Source organism: Pleuronectes platessa, chromosome 24, assembly GCF_947347685.1.
Source record: "Pleuronectes platessa chromosome 24, fPlePla1.1, whole genome shotgun sequence".
NCBI lineage: Eukaryota > Metazoa > Chordata > Actinopteri > Pleuronectiformes > Pleuronectidae > Pleuronectes > Pleuronectes platessa.
In genome coordinates this window covers 870,146-894,187 of record NC_070649.1, presented here as the reverse complement: position 1 = coordinate 894,187, position 24,042 = coordinate 870,146, and the positions used below count along the sequence as shown (strand labels likewise).

At 42.1% G+C, this 24,042-nt stretch overlaps 3 protein-coding genes across 5 annotated transcripts in view; 1 reads left to right on the top strand and 2 right to left on the bottom strand.

Moving 5' to 3' along the window:
* Window positions 1-14,826, bottom strand: part of LOC128430960 (tripartite motif-containing protein 14) — a 41,882-nt gene extending 27,056 nt beyond the window's left edge. The window contains exons 1-6 of one of the 2 annotated variants that reach the window (XM_053417115.1): window positions 14,666-14,826; window positions 13,866-14,134; window positions 13,611-13,679; window positions 13,299-13,397; window positions 12,746-12,814; window positions 12,428-12,532 (exon numbers count right to left, since the gene is read on the bottom strand). In XM_053417115.1, coding sequence (XP_053273090.1) covers window positions 12,428-12,532; window positions 12,746-12,814; window positions 13,299-13,397; window positions 13,611-13,679; window positions 13,866-13,882 — 359 coding nt within the window. In that variant the 5' untranslated portion in view covers window positions 13,883-14,134; window positions 14,666-14,826. The remainder of the gene's footprint in view (window positions 1-12,427; window positions 12,533-12,745; window positions 12,815-13,298; window positions 13,398-13,610; window positions 13,680-13,865; window positions 14,135-14,665) is intronic. The other variant, XM_053417116.1, reaches the window with a different exon arrangement.
* Window positions 14,827-15,377: 551 nt separating this feature from the next.
* Window positions 15,378-23,051, top strand: LOC128430959 (dynein light chain Tctex-type 3). 2 transcript variants are annotated; one of them, XM_053417114.1, is made up of 6 exons: window positions 15,378-15,544; window positions 16,011-16,052; window positions 16,662-16,785; window positions 16,905-16,982; window positions 17,504-17,591; window positions 23,026-23,051. In XM_053417114.1, exons 1-5 carry the CDS (start codon window positions 15,518-15,520, stop codon window positions 17,575-17,577), a joined length of 345 nt encoding a protein of 114 aa, XP_053273089.1. In that variant the 5' UTR covers window positions 15,378-15,517; the 3' UTR covers window positions 17,578-17,591; window positions 23,026-23,051. The 2 variants fall into 2 exon arrangements, with proteins under 2 accessions (XP_053273089.1, XP_053273088.1); XM_053417113.1 differs by lacking the exon at window positions 23,026-23,051 and having other exon boundaries at window positions 15,379-15,544; window positions 17,504-17,891.
* LOC128430958 (cytochrome b-245 heavy chain) lies at window positions 17,902-23,903 on the bottom strand. The gene is made up of 13 exons (XM_053417112.1): window positions 23,737-23,903; window positions 22,905-22,997; window positions 21,827-21,937; window positions 21,661-21,745; window positions 21,431-21,579; window positions 20,955-21,136; window positions 20,673-20,805; window positions 20,505-20,597; window positions 20,169-20,422; window positions 19,544-19,706; window positions 19,072-19,218; window positions 18,865-18,989; window positions 17,902-18,470 (listed from the first exon to the last, which is right to left on the bottom strand). The coding sequence occupies exons 1-13, from the start codon at window positions 23,779-23,781 to the stop codon at window positions 18,353-18,355; spliced, it is 1,698 nt and encodes a 565-aa protein (XP_053273087.1). The 5' UTR covers window positions 23,782-23,903; the 3' UTR covers window positions 17,902-18,352.
* Between the last annotated feature and the right edge of the window lie 139 nt (window positions 23,904-24,042).

The following is a 24,042-nucleotide window of genomic DNA, read 5'->3' as shown; positions in this document are numbered from 1 at the left end:
TAGTAATATGTTCAGTATTGGCAGTTGTGGGAGTAGTAGTAATATTAGCAGTTGAGGGAGTAGTAGTAATATTTTCAGTATTAGCAATTGAGGGAGTAGTAGTAATATTTACAGTATTAGTAGTTGAGGGAATAGTAGTAGTATTAGCAGTTGTGGGAGTAGTACTAGTATTAGCAGTATTAGCAGAAGAGGGGGTAGTAGTAGTATTAGCAGTAGAGGGAGTAGTAGTTGTATTAGCAGTTGAGGGAGTAGTAGATATATTTTCAGTATTAGCAGTTAAGGGAGTAATAGTAATATTTACAGTATTAGTAGTTGAGGGAGTAGCAGTATCATTAGCAGTTGTTGGAGTAGTAATAGTATTTTCAGTGTTAGCAGTAGAGGGACTAGTAGTAGTATTAGCAGGAGAGGGAGTAGTATTAGCAGTAGGAGTAGAGGGAGTAGTAGTAATATTTCCAGTATTAGCAGTAGAGGGAGTAGTAGTAGTATTAGCAGTTGTGGGAGTAGTAGTAATATGTTCAGTATTAGCAGTTGTGGGAGTAGTAGTAGTATTAGCAGTAGAGGGAGTAGTTGTAATATTTTCAGTATTAGCAGTTGATGAAGTAGTAGAAGTATTTACAGTATTAGTAGATGAGGGAGTAGTAGTAGTATTAGCAGTAGAGGGAGTTGAAGTAATATTTCCAGTATTAGCAGTAGAGGGAGTAGTAGTAATATTAGCAGTATTAGCAATAGAGGGAGTAGTAGTAGTATTAGCAATAGAGGGAGTACTAGTAATATGTTCAGTATTAGCAGTTGTGGGAGTAGTAGTAATATGTTCAGTATTAGCAGTTGTGGGAGTTGTGGCAGTATTAGCAGTAGAGGGAGTAGTAATAATATGTTCAGTATTAGCAGTTGAGGGAGTAGTAGTAATATTTACAGTATTAGTAGTAGAGGGAGTAGTAGTTGTATTAGCAGTAGAGGGAGTTGTAGTAATATTTTCAGTATTAGCAGTAGAGGGAGTAGTAGTAGTATTAGCAGTTGTGGGAGTTGTAGTAGTATTTTCAGTATTAGTAGTATAATGAGAAGTAGTAGTATTAGCAGTTGAGGGAGTAGTATTAGCAGTAGGAGTAGAGGGAGTAGTAGTAATATTTTCAGTATTAGCAGTAGAGGGAATAGTGGTAGTATTACCAATAGAGGGAGTAGTAGTAATGTTTTCAGTATTAGCAATTGAGGGAGTAGTAGTAATATTTACAGTATTAGTAGTTGAGGGAGTAGTAGTAGTATTAGCAGTTGTGAGAGTAATACTAGTATTAGCAGTATTAGCAGAAGAGGGGGTAGTAGTAGTATTAGCAGTAGAGGGAGTAGTAGTTGTATTAGCAGTTGAGGGAGTAGTAGATATATTTTCAGTATTAGCAGTTAAGGGAGTAATAGTAATATTTACAGTATTAGTAGTTGAGGGAGTAGTAGTATCATTAGCAGTTGTTGGAGTAGTAGTAGTATTTTCAGTGTTAGCAGTAGAGGGACTAGTAGTAGTATTAGCAGGAGAGGGAGTAGTATTGGCAGTAGGAGTAGAGGGAGTAGTAGTAATATTTCCAGTATTAGCAGTAGAGGGAGTAGTCGTAGTATTAGCAGTTATGGGAGTAGTAGTAGTATTTTCAGTATTAGCAGTAGAATGAGTAGTAGTCGTATTAGAAGTTGAGGGAGTAGTATTAGCAGTAGGAGTAGAGGGAGTAGTAGTAATATTTTCAGTATTAGCAGTTGAGGGAGTAGTAGTAATATTTACAGTATTAGTAGTTGAGGGAGTAGTAGTAATATGTTCAGTATTAGCAGTAGAGGGAGTAGTAGTAATATTTACATTATTAGTAGCTGAGGGAGTAGTTTTAGTATTAGCAGTTGTGGGAGTATTACTAGTATTAGCAGTATTAGCGATAGAGGGAGTCGTAGTAGTATTAGCAATAGAGGGAGTAGTAGTAATATTTTCAGTATTAGCAGTTGAGGGAGTAAGAGTAATATTTACAGTATCAGTAGTTGAGGGAGTATTAGTGGCATTAGCAGTTGTGGGAGTAGTAGTAGTATTTTCAGTATTAGCAGAAGAGGGATTAGTAGTAGTTTTAGCAGTAGAGGGAGTTGTAGTAATATTTCCAGTATTAGCAGTAGAGGGAGTAGTAGTAATATTTTCAGTATTAGCAGTAGAGGGAGTAGTAGTAGTATTAGCAGATGTGGGAGTAGTAGTAGTATTTTCAGTATTAGCAGTAGAATGAGTAGTAGTAGTATTAGCAGTAGAGGGAGTAGTTGTAATATTTTCAGTATTAGCAGTTGATGAAGTAGTAGAAGTATTTACAGTATTAGTAGATGAGGTAGTAGTAGTAGTATTAGCAGTAGAGGGAGTTGTAGTAATATTTCCAGTATTAGCAGTAGAGGGAGTAGTAGTAATATTAGCAGTATTAGCAATAGAGGGAGTAGTAGTAGTATTAGCAATAGAGGGAGTACTAGTAATATGTTCAGTATTAGCAGTTGTGGGAGTAGTAGTAATATGTTCAGTATTAGCAGTTGTGGGAGTTGTAGCAGTATTAGCAGTAGAGGGAGTAGTAATAATATGTTCAGTATTAGCAGTTGAGGGAGTAGTAGTAATATTTACAGTATTAGTAGTAGAGGGAGTAGTAGTTGTATTAGCAGTAGAGGGAGTTGTAGTAATATTTTCAGTATTAGCAGTAGAGAGAATAGTGGTAGTATAAGCAGTAGAGGGAGTAGTGGATATATTTTCAGTATTAGCAATAGAGGGAGTAGTAGTAATATTTACAGTATTAGTAGTTGAGGGAGTACTAGTAGCATTAGCAGTTGTGGGAGTAGTAGTAGTATTTTCAGTATTAGCAGTAGAGGGATTAGTAGTAGTTTTAGCAATAGAGGGAGTAGTAGTAATATTTTCAGTATTAGCAGTAGAGGGAGTAGTAGTATTATTAGCAGTTGTGGGAGTAGTAGTAGTATTTTCAGTATTAGCAGTAGAATGAGTAGTAGTATTAGCAGTTGAGGGAGTAGTATTAGCAGTAGGAGTAGTAGTAATATTTTCAGTATTAGCAGTTGATGGAGTAGTAGTAATATTTACAGTATTAGTAGTTGAGGGAGTAGTAGTAATATGTTCAGTATTAGCAATAGAGGGAGTAGTAGTAATATTTTCAGTATTAGCAGTTGAGGGAGTAAGAGTAATATTTACAGTATCAGTAGTTGAGGGAGTAGTAGTGGCATTAGCAGGTGTGGGAGTAGTAGTAATATGTTCAGTATTAGCAGTAGAGGGATTAGTAGTAGTTTTAGCAGTAGAGGGAGTTGTAGTAATATTTTCAGTATTAGCAGTAGAGGGAGTAGTAGTAGTATTAGCAGTTGTGGGAGTTGTAGTAGTATTTTCAGTATTAGCAGTATAATGAGTAGTAGTAGTATTAGCAGTAGAGGGAGTAGTAGTTGTATTAGCAGTTGAGGGAGTAGTAGATATATTTTCAGTATTAGCAGTTAAGGGAGTAATAGTAATATTTACAGTATTAGTAGTTGAGGGAGTAGTAGTATCATTAGCAGTTGTTGGAGTAGTAGTAGTATTTTCAGTGTTAGCAGTAGAATGAGTAGTAGTAGTATTAGAAGTTGAGGGAGTAGTATTAGCAGTAGGAGTAGAGGGAGTAGTAGTAATATTTTCAGTATTAGCAGTTGAGGGAGTAGTAGTAATATTTACAGTATTAGTAGTTGAGGGAGTAGTAGTAATATGTTCAGTATTAGCAGTAGAGGGAGTATTAGTAATATTTACATTATTAGTAGCTGAGGGAGTAGTTTTAGTATTAGCAGTTGTGGGAGTAATACTAGTATTAGCAGTATTAGCGATAGAGGGAGTCGTAGTAGTATTAGCAAAAGAGGGAGTAGTAGTAATATTTTCAGTATTAGCAGTTGAGGGAGTAAGAGTAATATTTACAGTATCAGTAGTTGAGGGAGTAGTAGTGGCATTAGCAGTTGTGGGAGTAGTAGTAGTATTTTCAGTATTAGCAGAAGAGGGATTAGTAGTAGTTTTAGCAGTAGAGGGAGTTGTAGTAATATTTCCAGTATTAGCAGTAGAGGGAGTAGTAGTAATATTTTCAGTATTAGCAGTAGAGGGAGTAGTAGTAGTATTAGCAGATGTGGGAGTAGTAGTAGTATTTTCAGTATTAGCAGTAGAATGAGTAGTAGTAGTATTAGCAGTTGAGGGAGTAGTATTAGCAGTAGGAGTAGAGGGAGTAGTTGTAGTATTTTCAGTATTAGCAGTAGAGGGAATAGTGGTAGTATTAGCAGTAGAGGGAGTAGTAGTAATATGTTCAGTATTAGCAATTGAGGGAGTAGTAGTAATATTTACAGTATTAGTAGTTGAGGGAGTAGTAGTAGTATTAGCAGTTGTGGGAGTAGTACTAGTGTTAGCAGTATTAGCAGAAGAGGGGGTAGTAGTAGTATTAGCAGTAGAGGGAGTAGTAGTTGTATTAGCAGTTGAGGGAGTAGTAGTAGTATTTTCAGTGTTAGCAGTAGAGGGACTAGTAGTAGTATTAGCAGGAGAGGGAGTAGTATTAGCAGTAGGAGTAGAGGGAGTAGTAGTAATATGTCCAGTATTAGCAGTAGAATGAGTAGTAGTAGTATTAGCAGTTGAGGGAGTAGTATTAGCAGTAGGAGTAGAGGGAGTAGTAGTAATATTTTCAGTATTAGCAGTTGAGGGAGTAAGAGTAATATTTACAGTATCAGTAGTTGAGGGAGTAGTAGTGGCATTAGCAGTTGTGGGAGTAGTAGTAGTATTTTCAGTATTAGCAGAAGAGGGATTAGTAGTAGTTTTAGCAGTAGAGGGAGTTGTAGTAATATTTCCAGTATTAGCAGTAGAGGGAGTAGTAGTAATATTTTCAGTATTAGCAGTAGAGGGAGTAGTAGTAGTATTAGCAGATGTGGGAGTAGTAGTAGTATTTTCAGTATTAGCAGTAGAATGAGTAGTAGTAGTATTAGCAGTTGAGGGAGTCGTAGTAGTATTAGCAAAAGAGGGAGTAGTAGTAATATTTTCAGTATTAGCAGTTGAGGGAGTAAGAGTAATATTTACAGTATCAGTAGTTGAGGGAGTAGTAGTGGCATTAGCAGTTGTGGGAGTAGTAGTAGTATTTTCAGTATTAGCAGAAGAGGGATTAGTAGTAGTTTTAGCAGTAGAGGGAGTTGTAGTAATATTTCCAGTATTAGCAGTAGAGGGAGTAGTAGTAATATTTTCAGTATTAGCAGTAGAGGGAGTAGTAGTAGTATTAGCAGATGTGGGAGTAGTAGTAGTATTTTCAGTATTAGCAGTAGAATGAGTAGTAGTAGTATTAGCAGTTGAGGGAGTAGTATTAGCAGTAGGAGTAGAGGGAGTAGTTGTAGTATTTTCAGTATTAGCAGTAGAGGGAATAGTGGTAGTATTAGCAGTAGAGGGAGTAGTAGTAATATGTTCAGTATTAGCAATTGAGGGAGTAGTAGTAATATTTACAGTATTAGTAGTTGAGGGAGTAGTAGTAGTATTAGCAGTTGTGGGAGTAGTACTAGTGTTAGCAGTATTAGCAGAAGAGGGGGTAGTAGTAGTATTAGCAGTAGAGGGAGTAGTAGTTGTATTAGCAGTTGAGGGAGTAGTAGTAGTATTTTCAGTGTTAGCAGTAGAGGGACTAGTAGTAGTATTAGCAGGAGAGGGAGTAGTATTAGCAGTAGGAGTAGAGGGAGTAGTAGTAATATGTCCAGTATTAGCAGTAGAATGAGTAGTAGTAGTATTAGCAGTTGAGGGAGTAGTATTAGCAGTAGGAGTAGAGGGAGTAGTAGTAATATTTTCAGTATTAGCAGTTGAGGGAGTAGTAGTAATATTTACAGTATTAGTAGTTGAGGGAGTAGTAGTAATATGTTCAGTATTAGCAGTAGAGGGAGTAGTAGTAATATTTACAGTATTAGTAGCTGAGGGAGTAGTAGTAGTATTAGCAGTTGTGGGAGTAGTACTAGTATTAGCAGTATTAGCGGTAGAGGGAGTCGTAGTAGTATTAGCAGTAGAGGGAGTAGTAGTAATATTTTCAGTATTAGCAGTTGAGGGAGTAGTAGTAATATTTACAGTATCAGTAGTTGAGGGAGTAGTAGTAGCATTAGCAGTTGTGGGAGTAGTAGTAGCATTTTCAGTATTAGCAGTAGAGGGATTAGTAGTAGTTTTAGCAGTAGAGGGAGTTGTAGTAATATTTCCAGTATTAGCAGTAGAGAGAGTAGTAGTAATATGTTCAGTATTAGCAGTAGAGGGAGTAGTAGTAGTATCAGCAGTTGTGGGAGTAGCAGTAGTATTTTCAGTATTAGCAGTAGAATGAGTAGTAGAAGTATTAGCAGTTGAGGGAGTAGTATTAGCAGTAGGAGTAGAGGGAGTAGTAGTGATTTTTTCAGTATTAGCAGTAGAGGGAATAGTGGTAGTATTAGCAGTAGAGGGAGTAGTAGTAATATGTTCAGTATTCGCAGTAGAGAGAGTAGTAGTAATATGTTCAGTATTAGTAGTTGTGGGAGTAGTAGTAATATGTTCAGTATTAGCAGTTGTGGGAGTAGTAGCAGTATTAGCAGTAGAGGGAGTAGTAGTAATATTTTCAGTATTAGCAGTTGAGGGAGTAGTAGTACTATTTACAGTATTACTAGTTGAGGGAGTAGTAGTAATATTTTCAGTATTAGCAGTTGAGGGAGTAGTAGTACTCTTTACAGTATTACTAGTTGAGGGAGTAGTAGTAGTATCAGCAGTAGAGGGAGTAGTAGTAATATTTTCAGTATTAGCAGTTGAGGGAGTAGTAGTACTATTTACAGTATTACTAGTTGAGGGAGTAGTAGTAATATTTTCAGTATTAGCAGTTGAGGGAGTAGTAGTACTCTTTACAGTATTACTAGTTGAGGGAGTAGTAGTAGTATCAGCAGTTGTGGGAGTAGTAGTAGTATTTTCAGTATTAGCAGTAGAGGGAGTAGTAGTAGAATTAACAGTAGAGGGAGTAGTAGTAATATTTCCAGTATTAGCAGTAGAGGGAGTAGTAGTAGTATTATTTGCAGTAGAGGGAGTAGTAGTAGTAGTATTTGCAGTAGAGGGAGTAGTAGTAGTAGTATCAGCAGTAGAGGGAGTAGTAGTAATATTTTCAGTATTAGCAGTTGAGGGAGTAGTAGTACTATTTACAGTATTACTAGTTGAGGGAGTAGTAGTAATATTTTCAGTATTAGCAGTTGAGGGAGTAGTAGTACTCTTTACAGTATTACTAGTTGAGGGAGTAGTAGTAGTATCAGCAGTTGTGGGAGTAGTAGTAGTATTTTCAGTATTAGCAGTAGAGGGAGTAGTAGTAGAATTAACAGTAGATGGAGTAGTAGTAATATTTCCAGTATTAGCAGTAGAGGGAGTAGTAGTAGTATTATTTGCAGTAGAGGGAGTAGTAGTAGTAGTATTTGCAGTATTCAGAGTTTCTGGTGGTGATATGAACTGCGCTTCAGTCGTAGAAGCTGTGATGAGGAGACACATAAATAAAATGTAATAGATGATTATCCATTTACGACACTACAGAGCTCCAACACTTTAATGTAAGTTATCTGTAACTGCAATTATGTGAGAGTAATTATAAAAGTATTTGTTTCTTACCCAGAATGAAGCAGAGCAAGAACCAGACGTCCATGTTGTTGATCAGCTGCAGAGCATTTGTCATTTTTTGAGCTGAACAATAGAATCATAAAAAGCTTCTTCAATAACTAACCCTGACACACCTCTTCACCTCCGCTATTTTACTGTAGTCATATACTGATTTGAACTTCTTCCTAGTTTCATTTTTACTCAGAACTCAAATAACAGAAGGCAATAAAACAATAAAAGGACAAATAGTTATTATTTTTTAAAATTTCATAAAATAAAGTGATAATTCATGTTAAAGCTTTTTCCTCTGAGGAAATCAGATTAAATCAGAGGTGTAACCTGCACTGACGTGATCCAAAGAAAATGTTTGTTTTCAAAATGAATGGAACCTTGTCATGATTTTCATTATTTCATTAATGAAAACATATTTTCTTTGAATGTTCTTGTTGCTCTTATTGGGGAAACGCTGCTTGAATAATTATGAGCCGGTCAATCACTGTTCAACATGGATGACATTAAATTAATAATTGAAGTGGAGAAGTGCAGTGAGTTGTGTGATCCTCGGAACATGTTGTATAAAGACCACACCAAGAAAGACAAATGTTGGGACGCTGTTGCTTAATGTTGGAGCAACAAGTAAGTATATGCTTGAATACTACTGGATCAACGGGTGATATTATTAGCGCTGCCCGGCGCTTCAGCGTCCGGTGTGAACCCGGCGTTACTGTTTCTCTCAAAAATGCCGAAGTGTTGAGCACCTGCCCCCCAAAATGTCTGTGCACGTGCCTGGCAAGACCCATCAGAACGCCTCCAACAGCCGGCGTCTGTAAGATTCTAACAGTCCTTGGTCCCTCCTCTTGGCATTGGAATAAGGAAGTGAACAGGAGACACTCCCAAGGCCTTGACACAGCTGATGCCATGAGGGCCAAACTGTTGTTGTTGGAGAAAATATATATTGTGTTCCTGCTATATCGGCTTTAAGTTCTGAATTCAAAACAACTTAACCAAACAATGTCAACAGTGTCACTCCGAACTTCCCCAGATGGGACACTTCCTTCAAATACGGGAATTATGCTTTAAAACAATTAAAAGATTCATTATTAACACTATGCAGCAAGGGTTATTTATAAATCATTTGTGTGAAGGCCTTATCTGCCTCAAACTGCTCATGCCCCCCCCCCCCCCCCCCCTCCTGTCTTTATTCGTTAAGAGTTCAGCTATAATTTGAAATGCTTCTATCTTTATTTATTTAGGGTTCTGTCAGACACAGACTATAGTTAAAATATTGAAATCCTTACAGGTGGAACTGAAGCATCTGTGATTAGGACGTTGGGGACGTGTTTCTGTGACGGACAGGTGAGGAGCAGGATGAAGATGAGGTGGAGCAGTGATGAAGAGGAGGAGGAGGTGGAGCAGTGATGAAGCTGATGTGGAGCAGTGATGAAGCTGAGGTGGAGCAGTGATGAAGATGAGGAGGAGGTGGAGCAGTGATGAAGATGAGTTCATTCAGTGAATTATGATCATTCAGAGGCTCGAGTCAGCGGGGGGGGGGGGGGGGGGGGGCTCTCTCCTCTGTACAGATCTGTGTGAACTCTCCTGAGGATCCTCCATCTTTGAAAAGGTGGACATGTCTTTTATTTGTCTCGTATCGTCTGTGCACTCGCATCAAGCATCTGCTGCAGTTTGTATTAAATCATCCACTAGATGGAGCCAAACACCAGGAAGTGTCTCAGGCAGTTTGTCTGGACAGAGGTTCACAACAACCAGCTGCATTCTTAATGGAGCCAGAGCTCACTGATTAGCAGTGAGGTCACTTGTGACGTCAGGCTCAGGTTGAGAGTCAGGTTCTGGTCCAGGATCACATGAGTCCGGTCCCTGAGGAAACATCAGGTTCTATAGAACACAACTTAAGTAGAGTGATGGAAATCTGACCTGGTGAGACTTCTGAAATAAAGAGACCAGAGAATCAGAGTCTTGTAAGGAAACTTTATTCCTGTCAAGGAAGGTCAGACAATCAAACAGCATGTGAAGAGCATTCTGCAGAGGGAGGGACTCAGGAACAGTTGAAGGCTTCTTCAAGGTCTTGGTGGGAGGAGACCAGGGGTCGGATTTATAAAGGATTGCGTAGGATTCCTACTAAAAGTGTGCGTACGCACAAAAGCCAGAAATGGCGTTTGCCAAAGCAAATCCGATTTATAAAACCGTGCGTACGCACACCTGAACGCAATGATCACAGTCCACTTGGAAACATTCGTACGTGGATCTGCCTCCAAATCCTCCCTCCACACGCCCACTTTCAACCATGAAGGGTCAATGCAAAGCGCGGCACGAACATTAAATGATGCCGCTGACCAATGGGTTTCCACCGTGAGTCCTGATGGAGGCACGGCATCAAGCGATGTGAAGAGGAAGTGAAACTTTCTGACACTGACATCGAGGTGTTCGTTAGTGAGGTGAAGAACGACTTTATGGAACAGCAGTGATGTCCCTAATAAAGAAAACACACTTACACTCTGCCGCTGCTGTGGATAACACAATGTGTGGATAACACAATGTGTGAGATCAGAAATCGCTGAACCCTCGCTTCCTCCTCTTCCTTCCATTCACGTGCACACATCACACAGAACCCCGCACCACTGTCACATCAGTATTTATTTATTTAGAGCGTCGGACCGATTCCCCCACATCTGTGGATCCTTACCTCCTCTGGGATATTATTTGGAAAGTGTTTTCATTTCTTAAGTGATCTCCTGTGCGCTCTGTGGCACGGTCACGTTCACTGCAGTGAAAAGAAGTACTGAAGATATAATAGAAGATATTATTAAAAACTCTTAATGACTCGGCTCTGTAACTCCACTGTTAAATAGAATATGAACGTAATTTGCTGTAAGTTGTTTTATATATTTTTTTAATTAAAAGGCTCGGGTGGAGCAGATATGTCGCGCGAGCAAAACTAAGATGTTGGTTTTAATGTAAATGATGAATTGGATCAATAATCTGCTTCAGTTCACCACCTCACGTCTGCGTCGCCACTTTCCCTTCTCCAAAACGCTCGTACGCATGAGTCAGAGTTTGCTTAGAAATATGCAAATTTTCCCGTCAAGATCGTTTTTATAAATCCCAACTTTGGCGTACGCACGTTTCAGGGCCCGTTTTGTGCGTACGCAACGGTTATAAATCCGACCCCAGCTCAGTCTCATATCTGTGGCCCTGATGTCATCATGGCAGTTACACAAGCACCAATAGTTTGCATAAGCAGAGATAATATAAAGTTTGGTATAGAGGTGACATTTCACATTACAGCAGTTAAACAGCTACAACTTCTCTCCGTCTCTGATTCATTTGATCATCATAAGACGAACAAGGTGTGAACGTGACAGACAATCTGAATAGTGAGCTTTAGGTCTGGTCCATGTCCAGTCCACTAACAAGGAGGAGGTGAGAGGTCAGGGTGGCCTTTGTTTCTCTCTACCAGGATCCACACGCTTCAGTTACCTGAAGGAAGTCGGTGGGTCCATGAATCTGTGTCTCCTCATTGACGCATCGAGCCTCTCAGTTGACATCTTGTAGCTGTAAGACTGAGAACAGCTGAGAGGGAAATAGTCAGGAGGTCAGTCAAACATCAGAGCTCCTCCTGAATCTCCTCCTCTTCCTCTCACTGCTCAACTGAGTCGTTTTCTCTCTAGTGTTTTTAGTTCAGGATGTTTAGAGGAGTCACTTTACTGATCAGTATGATTCACTTTGCCTCCTTCATGTGAAATGATTCAGTGTGTGCTCACATCAGGACTGATGTTCACTTACCGTGGAATAGGCTCTGCCTTGAATGAGGGAGGTGGCTCTATGTACCCCAAAGGCAGGTGCTTGACAGAGCTGAGGAGGAGCAAGAGGAGGAAGAGGAGGAGCAGAGAGGAAAATACATGTTTTAAATCTTCAATCCTCAGTTTCAGAGCTTTACTTGTGTAAACTATACTTTAACAAGTAGATTGTCTCAGGCCACAAGTTTCTGTCCCAACTCTTTGAGGCAGAGAGAAAATGAAGTGAACCTGATGTTTCTCCTGATCTCAGGCACTGAAGTGTAGAACATCAAGTGCAGAGCTCACGTGACCTGAACACGTGTTAACACATTTCAAACTTCTCCTCTGAACTCGGCCCCACTCGTCTGCTCCTTGTTCTACACACGGTCCATTCACCTCTTCTCTGATCAACTGAAGAGTCTACAGGTCTGAAACAAACCACGTGGGAACCAGAACTACAAAGGGTCCACATTGGCCCTAATATCAATCTGATATCTGGTCCTGGTTGGTGGCAAGTTTTCAAATGAAAATAAAGTTAAGTTCTACAATCAACGTTTCAAACAAGAACCAGCTGCATTTTACATTTAGACAGAGCTCACATATCTGCAGTGAAGTCAGGCTCAGGTTGAGAGACAGGTTCTGGTGCAGGATCCAATGAGTCTGGTCCCTGAGGAACCCTAAAATGAGAGGAGGAGGAAAAGTCAGCTCCTCTTGAACACAACTGAGCTGTGAAGAACCTACCAACACCATATGAGCGATGGCAGAGGAACTACAATCAAAATGCAGTAAAGCTACTGAATTATAAACAGTTTCCTCTGAAGATCACTGGAGACCGAGTGGTTCAATAGAACTTAAACAGAACTTCTCTCCGTCTCTGATTCATTTGATCATCATAAGACGAACAAGGTGTGAACGTGACAGACAATCTGAATAGTGAGCTTTAGGTCTGGTCCATGTCCAGTCCACTAACAAGGAGGAGGTGTGGGGTCAGGGTGGACTTTGTTTCTCTCTACCAGGATCCATACGCTTCGGTTACCTGAAGGAAATCGTTGGCTCCATGGATCTGTTGTTCCTCATCATTGACAAACCGTAGCTCTCACTTGAGTCCACTCTCCCGTAGCCATGGAAAGTCTGAGAAGAGCTGAGAGGGAAATATTCAGGAGGTCAGTGAAACATCAGAGCTCCTCCTGAATCTCCTCCTCTTCCTCTCACTGCTCAACTGAGTCGTTTTCTCTCTAGTGTTTTTAGTTCAGGATGTTTAGAGGAGTCACTTTACTGATCAGTGTGATTCACTTTGCCTCCTTCATGTGAAATGATTCTGTGTGTGTTCACATCAGGACTGATGTTCACTTACTCTGGATTCTCCTCTTCACTGAAGGACGGCGGTGAGTCCATGGACTTCGTTCTCTGGCAGCTGTCAGAGCTGAGGAGGAGGAGGAGGAGGAGGAGGAGGAGCAGAGAGGAGGAGCAGAGAGGAAAATACGTGTTTTAAATCTTCAATCCTCAGTTTCAGAGCTTTACTTGTGTAAACTATACTTTAACAAGTAGATTGTCTCAGGCCACAAGTTTCTGTCTCAACTCGTCGAGGCAGAGAGGAAATGAAGTGAACCTGATGTTTCTCCTGATCTCAGGCACTGAAGTGTAGAACATCAAGTGCAGAGCTCACGTGACCTGAACACGTGTTAACACATTTCAAACTTCTCCTCTGAACTCGGCCCCACTCGTCTGCTCCTTGTTCTACACACGGTCCATTCACCTCTTCTCTGATCAACTGAAGAGTCTACAGGTCTGAAACAAACCACGTGTGAACCAGAACTACAAAGGGTCCACATTGGCTCTAATATCAATCTGATATCTGGTCCTGGTTGGTGGCAAGTTTTTCAAATGGATCCACATGGTTCAGTTACCTGAAGGAAATCGGTGGGTCCATGGATCTGGTGCTCCTCATTGATGCACCGAGCCTCTCAGGTGACTCCACGTTCAGTAAGGAGCGGCGAGACTGAGAGCTGAGAGGGAAATATTCAGGAGGTCAGTGAAACATCAGAGCTCCTCCTGAATCTCCTCCTCTTCCTCTCACTGCTCAACTGAGTCGTTTTCTCTCTAGTGTTTTTAGTTCAGGATGTTTAGAGGAGTCACTTTACTGATCAGTATGATTCACTTTGCCTCCTTCATGTGAAATGATTCTGTGTGTGCTCACATCAGGACTGAGGTTCACTTACGGTCGAAACGGCTCTGGGTCGAATGACGGAGGTTGGTTCATGGACTTTGTATACATGTTCCTGGCAGAGCTGAGGAGGAGCAGCAGAGAGGAAAATACGTGTTTCAAATCTTCAATCCTCAGTTTCAGAGCTTTACTTGTGTAAACTATACTTTAACAAGTTTAGAGGAGTCACTTTACTGATCAGTGTGATTCACTTCACCTCCTTCATGTGAAATTATTCAGTGTGCTCACATCAGGACTGATGTTCACTTACCGTGGATTGGAGTACATGGACACGCTACTCCAGGGGGCGATCAACCTGAGCAGGGAGGAGCAGGAGGAGAACGATTAGAGAAAATGAACCTGATGTTTCTCCTGATCACAGGCCACTGAAGTTTAAACATCAACATTTGATGAGGGATATTAACTCTTCTTCTCACCTCTGGTCCTCACTCTGGGACTCTTTACCCAGAGTGACTCAGGAGGGGGCGTCACCTCAAGTTCAGCACTCAACCTGTTGAGATCACAACTACAAAACTTCAGCTGGACAGGAAAAACACGTTCAGCAGAAAGAACATGAGTTTAAAAAACAAAGGAGGAGTCAACCACCACTTCTAACTAGAGACACCCTAAGAACAGAAAGTGTATTTATAATAAAACACTTAAATAACCTTCACATACACAGACAGACAGATAATAGACAGATGGATAATAGATGTATAAGTTGGTCCTCCTCTGTCTCAGGTGTAATGAATGAACCTTCAGATGTTCAGCGGTTGTTCGGTCAACTTCAGACCGAGTTTAGAGTCAGACAGCGGGGACAGAGGTGGCTGCTCCCCCCCTCCTCCTCCTCCATGACTGCAGGTATATGGTGTATATAGTATATATATATATATATATATATATGTATACAAAAGTATATATTTTGAAAACTCCTGAGCTCCATTATTTGACGCTGCTTCCGCTGTTTAATGATAAAATAGATCGGAACGTGGTGTTTGACGGTGATAACACGTGACAGGTCATTAAACACCAACACACTTTATATTATATTTAAACACAGAGCGACTTTACCTTCAGATCACGTTGACTTGGTCCTGTTGGAGTTATCTGCGTCACATACCTGAACGATCCACTGCTTCACTCAGACAGAACTGAGTGTGACCACACCCCACTTTCTTTTTTTTGACCTGTTCATTATTTACATGATGATTGAAAACCTGTTAGACTCCACTCCACTTCCTGATTCTCTGACAGTCTTCAGTGTAAATATCACATTTACACAGAAAACACTCTGGAGTAACATGAGACATCTGTTAGATTCAATAAAGAATAAACATATTAAGTGAGGAAATTAGAAACATGTAAATGAATTAGAACAAAACCAGAGGGAACAGAAGATCTCACATTTTATTAGTGAGGTTTCTCCTGGTTCTGATCTCATCGTCTATTTGAATAATTTAATAATCTTTTATTTTGATCTTGACATTGCTTCCGAGCTGTTTCCTGTTCTTTGTTTTTCTATTGTGAACTTGTAATCCACTCTAGTTGGGTTTTTAAATACATTATTATGAAACATTTTTAAATAAAAAACTAAGAATAATTATAACGTAAAATATGCAAATGCATAACATATATTTTATTTATAAAGGGAATAAGTTATCGTGGTGATATTCATGTCTTTATTTGTTATGTTGTTTTAATCTTGAACTGGACTTTGAGTTGCAGTTCCTCTAGAAATCCAGCAGATGGCAGCAACTCCCCTCGGTTGCCCCTCTCGTCGCCAGTCGTTGACTGTTTATGACAACAGACCGGAAGTCCCGCTCCGCTTCCTGGCTCTTGTTTCCTGCTCCGAGATCTTTTTTTGCTCTTTTCTCTTATTTTAAACTTTAAAACCTGAAAAGTTCCAGAAGGTTCGAATCCAAGATGGAGGAATTTCACAACGGAAACGAGGTTCGTCCCGGAAGTCGATATTCACATCATTAATAACCAGTTAGCTCCGGAGCGCTAGCCAAACACAAACAATGCTAACGTCTCTTAGTAAACACACTGAATTCACATTGGGATGCTTTGTTTACTCTTTATTCATTTAACCCGATGTTAATGTGACAGAAACGTGTGTTTGTTTGATCAACTTCCTTTTTGTAAATATAATAAAACATCTGGAAATGTCAGAAATCGATATTCTGTTTAGAGAACTGCTCCAAACCTGGTATTCTGTTGTTAATTCATTCAACTCCATCTTGTTTATTATAGTTTATAATATTATAGTGTTTATATCTGTTTCTGTTCAATTGAATCAGCTGCATTTCCTGCAGTAGCGGTTTATTGTGTGACTGTGAACGTTTAATTAACCGTGTCAAATCAGTGTGTGACTGACGTGTGTGTGTGTGTGTGTGTGTTTGTTTTTAACTTCCAGGGCTCCTTCAACTCTGACGAGGCCGACAACATCGTCAAGGAGGTGACGTCTCTTTTCTTTCACAGTAACTTTAACTCGTGTTTAAATCACTTTTATTCAACTTGTCACGTTATCAAATCTTCATGCAAACTCAAATACTTACACCTGAGCATTTAGATTATTATTTTTATTCTCCTGTTTTCCATATATTTGAATCATTGAGTAGTTAATGTATTGACAAGGTTTAACTCTGGGTTTCTTGTGAATATCTTTATGATTCATGAACAGAATCAGTGAAAACAAACACATGATCCCTTCCTGTCGGGTTTCAGTCTGAATTTCACTTCAGTGTTTGAGGTGGAAGGTTTAAAACTTCTCTGAATCTCAGGCTGAGAAGTTTCTTTGCTCAGATCCAGGTGTGAGAGTTTATATTTATTTATTTATTCATCATTATTTCTCTTTGTTGAGGCGATGAGAGAATAAGTGGATAACTTATTCTAAATGCACTTTCATAACCTGAACTCATGAACAGATAAAGGTTTTGGTCACGTCTTTTATAACAGTGTCATTCTGTTGAGGAGCAGAACAGAGTTCTCTGTTTCCTCAGCGTCCTCGGGCTCGAGCGGCGTCCCCTGACTTCCTCATGACTGAAGCTCTGTTTGTTCCTCTCAGTGCATCGAGGGCGTCGTGGGCGCAGACGACTACAGTCAGAACCTGGTGAACAAGTGGACCGCCGGCATCGTGGAGCGCTGCCTCACCCAGCTGGTCAAACAGGGCAAATCCTACAAGTACATCGGTACGAGCCTCTCACTTCCTGTTCCCTTCTGAGAGGGTTGAAATCTGTGGTTTTTCAACTGTAATCTGTTCAATGCAATAATAATAAAACGATTCCTGGTTTGTTGTGTGTCTGAACAGTGACGTGTGCTGTGATGCAGAAAACAGGAGCAGGACTCCACACAGCCAACTCCTGCTTCTGGGACACGGCCATGGACGGTAAGGACGACTTCCTGTGCTCAGTCACAGCGAAGCAGGAAGTAACTGCACGTAGACAAAATCCCAGCATGCATCTGACCTTATCCAGTGAGGTCTGCATCACATCATGAAATCCTTAGTTTGGCATTAACTGTAGGATTCATCTGGAAAACATCTGTCACAGAAAAGTATAAACCGCAACTTACTATTGATAAAGTTTAGACCTGTGCCCCAAAACTAATAATAAAACTTTATTCATATGAGGCACCTTTCAATACACAGCAGCTACAAAGTTAGAGGAAAGGAAAGCAACAGAAGACGAGGGAAACATCACATAAACCAGTGAAATGAAAATTAAATCTTACATAAGAGATGTGGTTTTGTTTTAGCCCCCCCCCCCCAATGTTATTTTCCATCAACTCTCCAATGGCTAAGAAGTCAAATGTACAAATAGAAGAAGTTAATTCCTTCATGTTTGTGTGAAACGTGTTCTTCTTGCTCCTGGATGAGTTTATTTTCTCCTCACTCCTTTGTCTCTGCAGGAAGTTGCACAGTGAGATGGGAGAACCGCACCATGTACTGTGTGGTCAGTGTGTTCGCTGTGGCCATCGCGTAGAACACACACACACAAACACACAGACACACTCATCAACACACACGACTGAACCCAGAAAGAGTATCATGCAGTGTGTCCCAGTGAACAGCAGGGGGGGCCAGCGAGTGCCACAACCATCCAGCTGTTTGTGCAGCCGCAGAGAAGAAAACATCTGGATTTTCTCCTTCAGATGCAAGTAACACAACTCAACGTATTTATCTCCTCACGTCAGCTTCAGCAGCTTCACCTTATTTATCACAGACGCCTGAAAACGCTCCCCTGTTGTTTACATCATGTCACATTACTGCAGGAGAATAAACAACAAGAACAACGAATAGTCTCCAATCACTTGTTTCATGCATGTTTAATTATGTAATTCATGTCGACAGCGAGAGCAACTGTTCCACATCTGTGCTTCATAAATATTCAACATGTTTTCCATGAGAACAAAACAAGCAAAAAGCTGCTGGTTCATTATTTAAATATCAAACTCGGTGAAAAGTATTTTTTTTAAAGAATAGTTTCAGTATTTCTATCTGTTCATGAGGAAGAAACTGAGAAATCGTGACCATGTTCAGCCTCAGAAGCAAAGAAAGGTTTTGAAACTTCTCGTGTTATTGATGTAACTTTAAAAGGAGAAGAAAGCAATGTGTGAAATTCAGCAGAGTCGTTTCAGCATCTTCACAAAGAGACGGTTTGTGGCAGCGAGCGGAGCAGCACGTAGCTCAGAGTCTGAGAAGCTGTGGGTCGGAGCTCAGCTGCTACTTGGGAACTTTCCACTCTAGATTCTTCTTTTCTAGAAGTTCTCCGTGTTGAAGATGAACTTGACGTCGGCCTCTGAGTGCGACAGACACTGTTTCTCCAGAGCCTTCCCGAGCTGGGGCGGGCCACACAGGAAAACTCCCACTTTAGTTCTGAGGACACAAAACACAGGTTTTATTAAACTGTTCAATTCAGATGAGAATGTGAGAATATCACAGGATTAGATTGATCCTGAAGAAAACTGGATTTCTGAAGAGGTTTAATAAATCAGAATATCTGCATAAAGCTCAAGATGCATCGAATCTAGAAATACATAAAGTTAAAGTGACCTTTAACCCTCTTAAAGTGAAGAGAGAAACCAGCAGCTGTTTATTCTTTATCAGTATTTACTTTATGAATGTCATTTGAGTTAAATATCATTTAATAATCAGTGAGTCTGGTCTTTACAGAGTTAATGGGCGTGTGTATGAGATCATAAACTCCACAGAGAGTGTGTGAGTCTGTGTGTGTGTCTGTGTGTGTGTGTAGAGCGATAAGGAGCCTCACCCCGGGTGGTTGGATGCGATGTTGGTGAACTCGTTGTCCCAGTTGGGTTTCCCGTACAGCGTCTTTTGCTTGAGGCCGGTGATCGGGTCGTTCTCCGCCTCGTGGTGAACACGGAAATTCGCCGCCTGAAAGAAACGACAAGGCGACACAGTGAGAAGACGTCTCTCAGGCCCGTGAGGCTTGTTCAGTGGAACTCAGGATCTGCACCTCGGTCTCCTTCCAGCGGGTCAGGTAGATGTTGTTGCTCAGGAAGTCGCTCATGCCCTTGTCCGTCATCTGAAGCTCCAGAGACTGCAGCAGGTCGGCGAACCACTCGAAGGCCTGGGTCTCCGGACACAGCCAGTAGAAGTAGATCTGAGGAGGGACACGAGTCAGGGGGGGGGTGATCGGTCTGCACAGGGATCCATTAGTCACAGCTCCGGTACTGAACATGCTGATGTCATGCTCTCATTCTCTGTTTTAATGAAGTCATGAGATCTTCACTTTGTTTCTGGCTCTGTGAACAACATGTGTAATAAAGTGCTGACTCAGAGCGTTCAGCCCTTCAGCTCTGGATTCAATCGGTTCAACCTCAACTTGAGTCGAGGGGAACGTTCTCTTGGTTTCTATCTAGAACCTCTCCTCTGGTTCTCCTCTGGTTCTCCTCTGGTTCTCCTCTGGTTCTCCTGGTTCCTCTCACCTTCTTGGTGAACACGTCCTGGTCGTTCTGGATGCGTTTGTACCACACGGACTTGAGGATGGAGGCGAACGGAGTCACACCGATCCCAGCGCCCACCAGCACCACCACCTCGTAACGGAACACGTCCTCACTGGCCGTCCCAAAGGGCCCGTCGATGGCAATCCTGACACAGACAGACACACAAGGGACATCTAGTGTTCAGCTGTCCTCAGGGTCCATGTGCTGGAAATGTCCATCAGGGTTTATACTTTGATTATTGTTTCAGACGTTAAATTATTTGAGTTGGAAACACTTTAAATACATTGAATTGTGTTAGTTTCTTATTTGTTTTTGATAGAAACTTTTAATCTGAACATGATGAATGCAGTTTAGAATCATTTGAGAGAGAAAGTGAAAGAGGAGCAGGACTTCAAACTAAAGGACAGATCCTTTTCTCTGCCTCTGCTCTCTCTCCTGAAAGGGAGAAGAATCACAGCCTCACACAAAGGCCCCCCCCATCGACAGCTCCTCAAAGGAGCTCCGGGAGGAGGTCATGGAGGTGAAGGAGGTGGCAGTTAAACGTAATCACAAGCAATTTCAGCCACAATCTGCCTCTTTTCTCTCCCGCCCCCCCCGCTGGTCGTACTTGGGCAGTTTCCAGGCCTCCTGGGTCTCGTCCTTGTCCCCCCCGTAGGCCTCCAGCAGGGCCTGGGTCCAGTCCCCCACGATGCGGATGTGGACGCTGAAGAAGTCGTCCTCGGGGGCGGAGGTCAGGGTGAAGGGGTGCCACTCCAGCCGGGAGATGGACGGGACCTGGATGAAGACGTACTGACCCACCTCCATGCTGAAGCCCTTCTTCTTCATCTGCAGCTCCAGGGTGTTGGACGGGTGCATCACCACCTGGACACCGGGCACAGGACGATTAGAGGACATGGACTCTGCAGACTGAGGTTCTGTCGGGTTCAGGGTGGAGGACACACACCTTGGTGATCACCGTCTTCTGGTGGGACCGGTAGAAGCGAACCAGCCTCTCACACAGGTACAGGAACATGGGGCCCACCACCCACTTCCAGGTCTGGAGAGGAACGAGAGGAGAATCAGAAACGTCTCCTGCTTCACAGCTGGTGAGAGCAGAAGTTCACTGTCGCACCATCGGGGGGTTCCCAGCGAACTCTGGTACAGCACAGCGTGACTCGTTCCTGCCCCAGTCCTCAAACTGGGAGGCGCAGGTCTCTGGCTCGTTGGTCTTCTGGCTGGCGGAGGTCTGTCCTCGCACTATACGCCTGACATCACAGAAACATAGAGGAAGAACTGATGATGACTCAGAGGAGAGAGAAACTGTTTAGAGGAGTTGAGACAGAGTCCACGGGTCAGCTGTGGGAACTGAACAGTCTGAGTGATTCAGTAAGAAACGAGCTGTGTGTGTTTTTACCCGAAGCCGTGGAACACCAGGCCGATGAAGAAGATGACGAAGAGGTGGTGCGTGAACCAGAACACCTCGAAGTACGACCTCCGGATGACCTCCGTGCTCGAGGTGATGATGAGGATGAGGGCGAGCGTGATGACCACGCCCGTCAGCCCGGCGATGGTGGTGAACATGACCACGGTCGGGTTCTGCATCAGAAGACACGTGAGTCACCATGGTGTCACAGGGTCAAAGGTCAGTTTAGGAACAGCAAAGAGCAAAGAGGAAGTTGTTTCTGTCATGACAACATCTCCACAAAGGCCAACCCCCCCTGAAGAGGAAGGTCACAGATGAAGAAACACGCAGGTTGAAGACACCAAATTTAGCAACTGACCCGAGGGAGTTTCTCAAGCTTGAGCAACAGGAGAAACATCCCACAACATGCATGAGTCAGAAGAACCGTCCCAGTGTTTCCACAACACGAGAAGCAGGAAGTGACTCACCGTCTCATTGGTCCTGATCGGGTTCAGGAAGGACGCGTTGTCCCCCGTGCCGATCTCCGAGAGGACGAAGGGCAGGAGGCTGCTGTTCCGATCCAGTTGTGCGTCCATGAAATACTCAAAGTTGAACAAGTGTGCGACGATGTGCACGGCTAGGAGACACAGGGAGGTTGTGTGCATCAGGACAAACCAGCGATCATCTCACACTGGGTCCGATGGACCAGTGGGCTCACCTGTGTGGAAGGCGATCATGTAGGCCAGCAGCTTGTGGAAGGTGATGTTTCTGTCCAGCTGGCGAGCGGCTGTGCGGCTGCAGCACTGACACACAAACACAGACCTGGTCAGTACTGAGCAGAGGGACATGGGGGTCTGTGGGGGGGGGGGGGGCAGGGCTCATACCTGGATGGTGCCGCGCAGGAAGGAGAGCAGGTTCCTGCAGACCGGCAGCAGGATGAGCATACAGTTGAAGTTCAGGCAGGCGGCCGGAGCTCGGGCCCAGGACAGTGCATGCTGGGAAAAGAGTAATCAGATTACTTCTTCATCACAGGTCGCAGAATTGACTTTATTCATTATTATTGATTCATCAATGTTCCCGACATGAATTCAGACGTTAAATACAAACATCTCAAAAGTCTGTTTCTCATTTAATCTTCTTACTGTGGCTGAGTTTTATGTTTCATTTAATTAATTTGAATTTCATTTTCATTTGGGCAGGAATAATAAATAATTACACTTCAGTTCACCTTCTGGAAGTCACATGCTTCTGAATACAGTACAAATACACACTTTTATTATCAGCTCTTTATTCTTAGCAGGGTCCTGAAGACATATCTTTACTTATGAGTCTTTAAAATACCAAGCTACCACTAACTGTGACACTGGACTGTAAATAATTGATTTGAATATTCTCTTTAACGCTGATCTGTCAATCATCTGCAGCTCAACACAAACAGATCAAACCGTCTGATCTGTTTCACTTCTGCAGACCTGAAGCTGAGCAGATGTTTGAGCAGCAGCTGGTTTGATCTGATCTTCATCGTGAACTGAGCCGAGACCACAGAGATAACCCCCCCCCACCCCCGCCCCCCCCCGCTCAGGACCAGGAAGTTTGAACTTGTGAAGATAAAGGGAGATTATCGCAGGAGTGGACGTGTTGAGGAGGAGGTGTGGATTAACACCTTGTGAGTCATCCAGCTAATCAAACGTTCCTTCTGAGAACTGACGGAGGAGGAGGAGGAAGAGGAAGAGGAGGAGGAGGAGGAGGAGGAGGACAAGGAGGACAAGGAGGACAAGGAGGACAAGGAGGACAAGGAGGAGGACAAGTCTCCTGCAGCGTGTCTCATTAAAGATGGAGACTTGAAGCAGCTGCTGCAACAAAGAGGAACTGAAAACCGATTCTCTTGAATGACTCATTTCACATTTCCCTGTTTACTTGTTGGACCCTCAGAAGAAACCATGGTGCTCAGAGGAGACTCACCCCCAGAAGAACCCTGGTGTAGTACCACTTGTCCGTCAGGAAGGCCATGTAGAAGTGCACAAACAGGAAGGCGTTGATCCCGAGCCACACCAGCTGCAGCACACACACACACACAGACACACACACACACACACACACACACAGACAGACACACACACACACACACACACAGACACACACACCTCAGGTTCAGAGATAACCTTCCAGAGCGACTCACTCTCTCAGGAAACAATCAGCTCAGAGGATAATAATGTTTTCTGTGTCAGTTCACTAAGAATAATTAAACCTGGTCTGTGTTTTCAGGACCTGAAGTGAGTTTCAGCATCTAAACATTTAAAAGTTTTACAAAGTAGATTTACACTTCTCTCCTGGACGAGCAGAGAAACAGCTGCAGATCAGTTTCCATCATATTTCAGATCTTGATCCTTCAAAGTGAAGCAGCCGCTGCTGATTTACATCTTCAGGAAGTTTAAACCAAATCCAAAGATTCAGGTTAAACATGCTTATATACTTATATTTTACTGTTATATCTGTAAATGGATTTAAAACTGTTTCATATGTGAACAATCAGCTCAGTGTTTCTGCATCATTAATATATAAATATCTATTTTTACTCCTACTAACTAAATGAAACTTGTTCAATCTGCTTCTGTTCTTCAAACTTTATTTTTCTACTTCTGATCTCAACTGGACACAAACATTTTATCATCTTCAAGTTCTTACATGTTTATAAACCCTGAAAATATCCTGTTGCTCTTTATCAGGCTCTAAAAGCAGATGATGAAACATTTAAAAAAGAAATAAAAGTCACATTTAAATCAAATCTACTCACAATAACGAAGATGGAGAGTCCCTCGTTGGCAGCAAAGTTCCCCATGGTGCCTGTGAAGCTGTGTGTGTGTCTGTGTGCAGTGTGTGTGTCAGTGTGTGTGTGTGTGTGTGTGTGAGAGAACGCAGAAGGAAGCAGGAAACGGTGAAGGAGGAGAGTGAGGGACCTCAGTGAGCCGATAACTCTCTTTATTCCCTTTAGTTCAGAGCAAATAAGGAAGTGACTCTGAAGCTTTCTCAGGTTCCTTATCAATCAAATCAGATATGTGATCAGAGACCGAAACTGACCCGAGGCCAGATTAACAACAAG

Excerpts from the sequence above, each read along its gene's own strand:
- LOC128430959 (XM_053417114.1), top strand. The coding sequence starts at position 15,518 with ATGGAGGAATTTCACAACGGAAACGAG. Across the intron at positions 16,053-16,661 it reads CCGACAACATCGTCAAGGAG|TGCATCGAGGGCGTCGTGGG; the intron begins GTGACGTCTCTT and ends TGTTCCTCTCAG. Across the intron at positions 16,983-17,503 it reads CTGGGACACGGCCATGGACG|GAAGTTGCACAGTGAGATGG; the intron begins GTAAGGACGACT and ends TTGTCTCTGCAG.
- LOC128430958 (XM_053417112.1), bottom strand. The coding sequence starts at position 23,781 with ATGGGGAACTTTGCTGCCAACGAGGGACTCTCCATCTTCGTTATT. Across the intron at positions 19,707-20,168 it reads GAGGCCTGGAAACTGCCCAA|GATTGCCATCGACGGGCCCT; the intron begins GTACGACCAGCG and ends TGTCTGTGTCAG. Across the intron at positions 18,471-18,864 it reads ATCGCATCCAACCACCCGGG|AACTAAAGTGGGAGTTTTCC; the intron begins GTGAGGCTCCTT and ends TTGTGTCCTCAG.